The 1,462-nt window shown below is 47.2% G+C and overlaps 1 protein-coding gene across 1 annotated transcript in view; it reads right to left on the bottom strand.

Annotated features, from left to right (window-relative positions):
- rnf214 (ring finger protein 214) overlaps positions 1-1,462 on the bottom strand; it is a 9,839-nt gene that overhangs the window by 3,433 nt on the left and 4,944 nt on the right. The window contains exon 4 of the mRNA XM_015374536.1: positions 962-1,190. Coding sequence (XP_015230022.1) covers positions 962-1,190 — 229 coding nt within the window. The remainder of the gene's footprint in view (positions 1-961; positions 1,191-1,462) is intronic.

Consider the following 1,462-nt stretch of genomic DNA (forward strand, 5'->3'; position numbering starts at 1 on the left):
TGCTAAATGCTAACCCATAACAGAAAACATTAGCCACCACAGCTAATCCCCTACAGCTACCTGCTAAATGCTAACCCATAACAGAAAACATTAGCCACCACAGCTAACTACTATAGCTACCTGCTAAAACCTAATCCCTAGGAGAAAACCATTAGCCACCACAGCTAACCCCTACAGCAACATGCTAAAAGCAAACCCCAAACAGAAAACTGTTTGTGTTGTGGCTAATTCCTACAGGTAACTGCTAAAAGTTAACCCCTAACAGGAAATCATTAGCCACCACCGCTAACCCCCTACAGCTACCTGCTAAAAGCTAACCCATAACAGAAACCATTAGCCACTACAGCTAACCCCCTACAGCTACCTGCTAAAAGCTAACCCCTAACAGAAAACCATTAGCCACCATTGCTAATTCCTACAGCTACCTACTAAAAGCTAACCCATATCAGAGAAAACATTAGCCACCACAGCTAACTACTGTAGCTAAAAGCTAATCCCTAGGAGAAAACCATTAGCCACCACAGCTAACCCCCTACAGCTACCTGCTAAAAGCTAATCCCTAACAATTAACCACTGCCCTGTAACAGTTAAGTAGTAAAACATAAACACTAACATCTTCCACTAAAAGCAAACCCCTACCAGCTAACAGCTAATTTTCAAAAGCTAACTGCTAACTCTTAACAGCTAACCACTAACTATGTGAATCCACTGCAGTCGTCGTTGTCACCCCCTTCAGTGTGAGCGCACCATAACAGCAACAACTTGTTCCTTAAAACAACTAAAACCTAAAAGCCAACAGCTAACCCCTAAAAGCAAACCACTAGAAGCTAACCCTTACTAGCTAACAGCTAACCCCTTCCACCTACCACACAAAACCAACCAGCTTCTGAGAGAAGCTTCTGACTACAGTATCCATTTTTTTCCCGCGTTCACAAACACACCATGAGCTGTAAGTCCCAACCTCTGTTAGCCAGGCCTCGATCCGAGCCATGGCCACGTCTCTCTGCTTCTCCAGGGCTGTGATCTCGTCCCGTAGGGCCTGAAGCTGGGCCTTTTGCGCCTCCTTCTTCAGCCGCTCCTTCTCTTTGCTCAGCTGCTGCAGCTCCTCCTTCCAGCGCCGCTGCTCCTCACCCTGCTCCTCGCTGAGCGCCGCCAGCTTCCTGTTGTTCTCCTCCAGCTCCCGGGCCAGTCTGAGGACGGAGTAGATGGATCAGGCGGGTTTGTCCAGTTCTGGTTCTGATACTATAAAGTCGTAGGTAAGCGGCCGTTCTAAACGTTGGAGTTCCGAATTCTCCCGAGTGGTGCCCGACTTTACACCAGTGAATAAAGTGAATGTGATTGGTCGATTATCAAAAGGGCGGGATTGTTGCGGCGGAAGGTTCGCAAACTGTTTGGTTTGTCGGAAGCATCTTGCTAACCAGTTAGCAACATAGTGCTAGTAGGTTCCCAATGGGAAATTCCA

This window comes from Cyprinodon variegatus, unplaced genomic scaffold, assembly GCF_000732505.1.
Source record: "Cyprinodon variegatus isolate N-32 unplaced genomic scaffold, C_variegatus-1.0 Scaffold105, whole genome shotgun sequence".
Taxonomy (NCBI): Eukaryota; Metazoa; Chordata; class Actinopteri; order Cyprinodontiformes; family Cyprinodontidae; genus Cyprinodon; species Cyprinodon variegatus.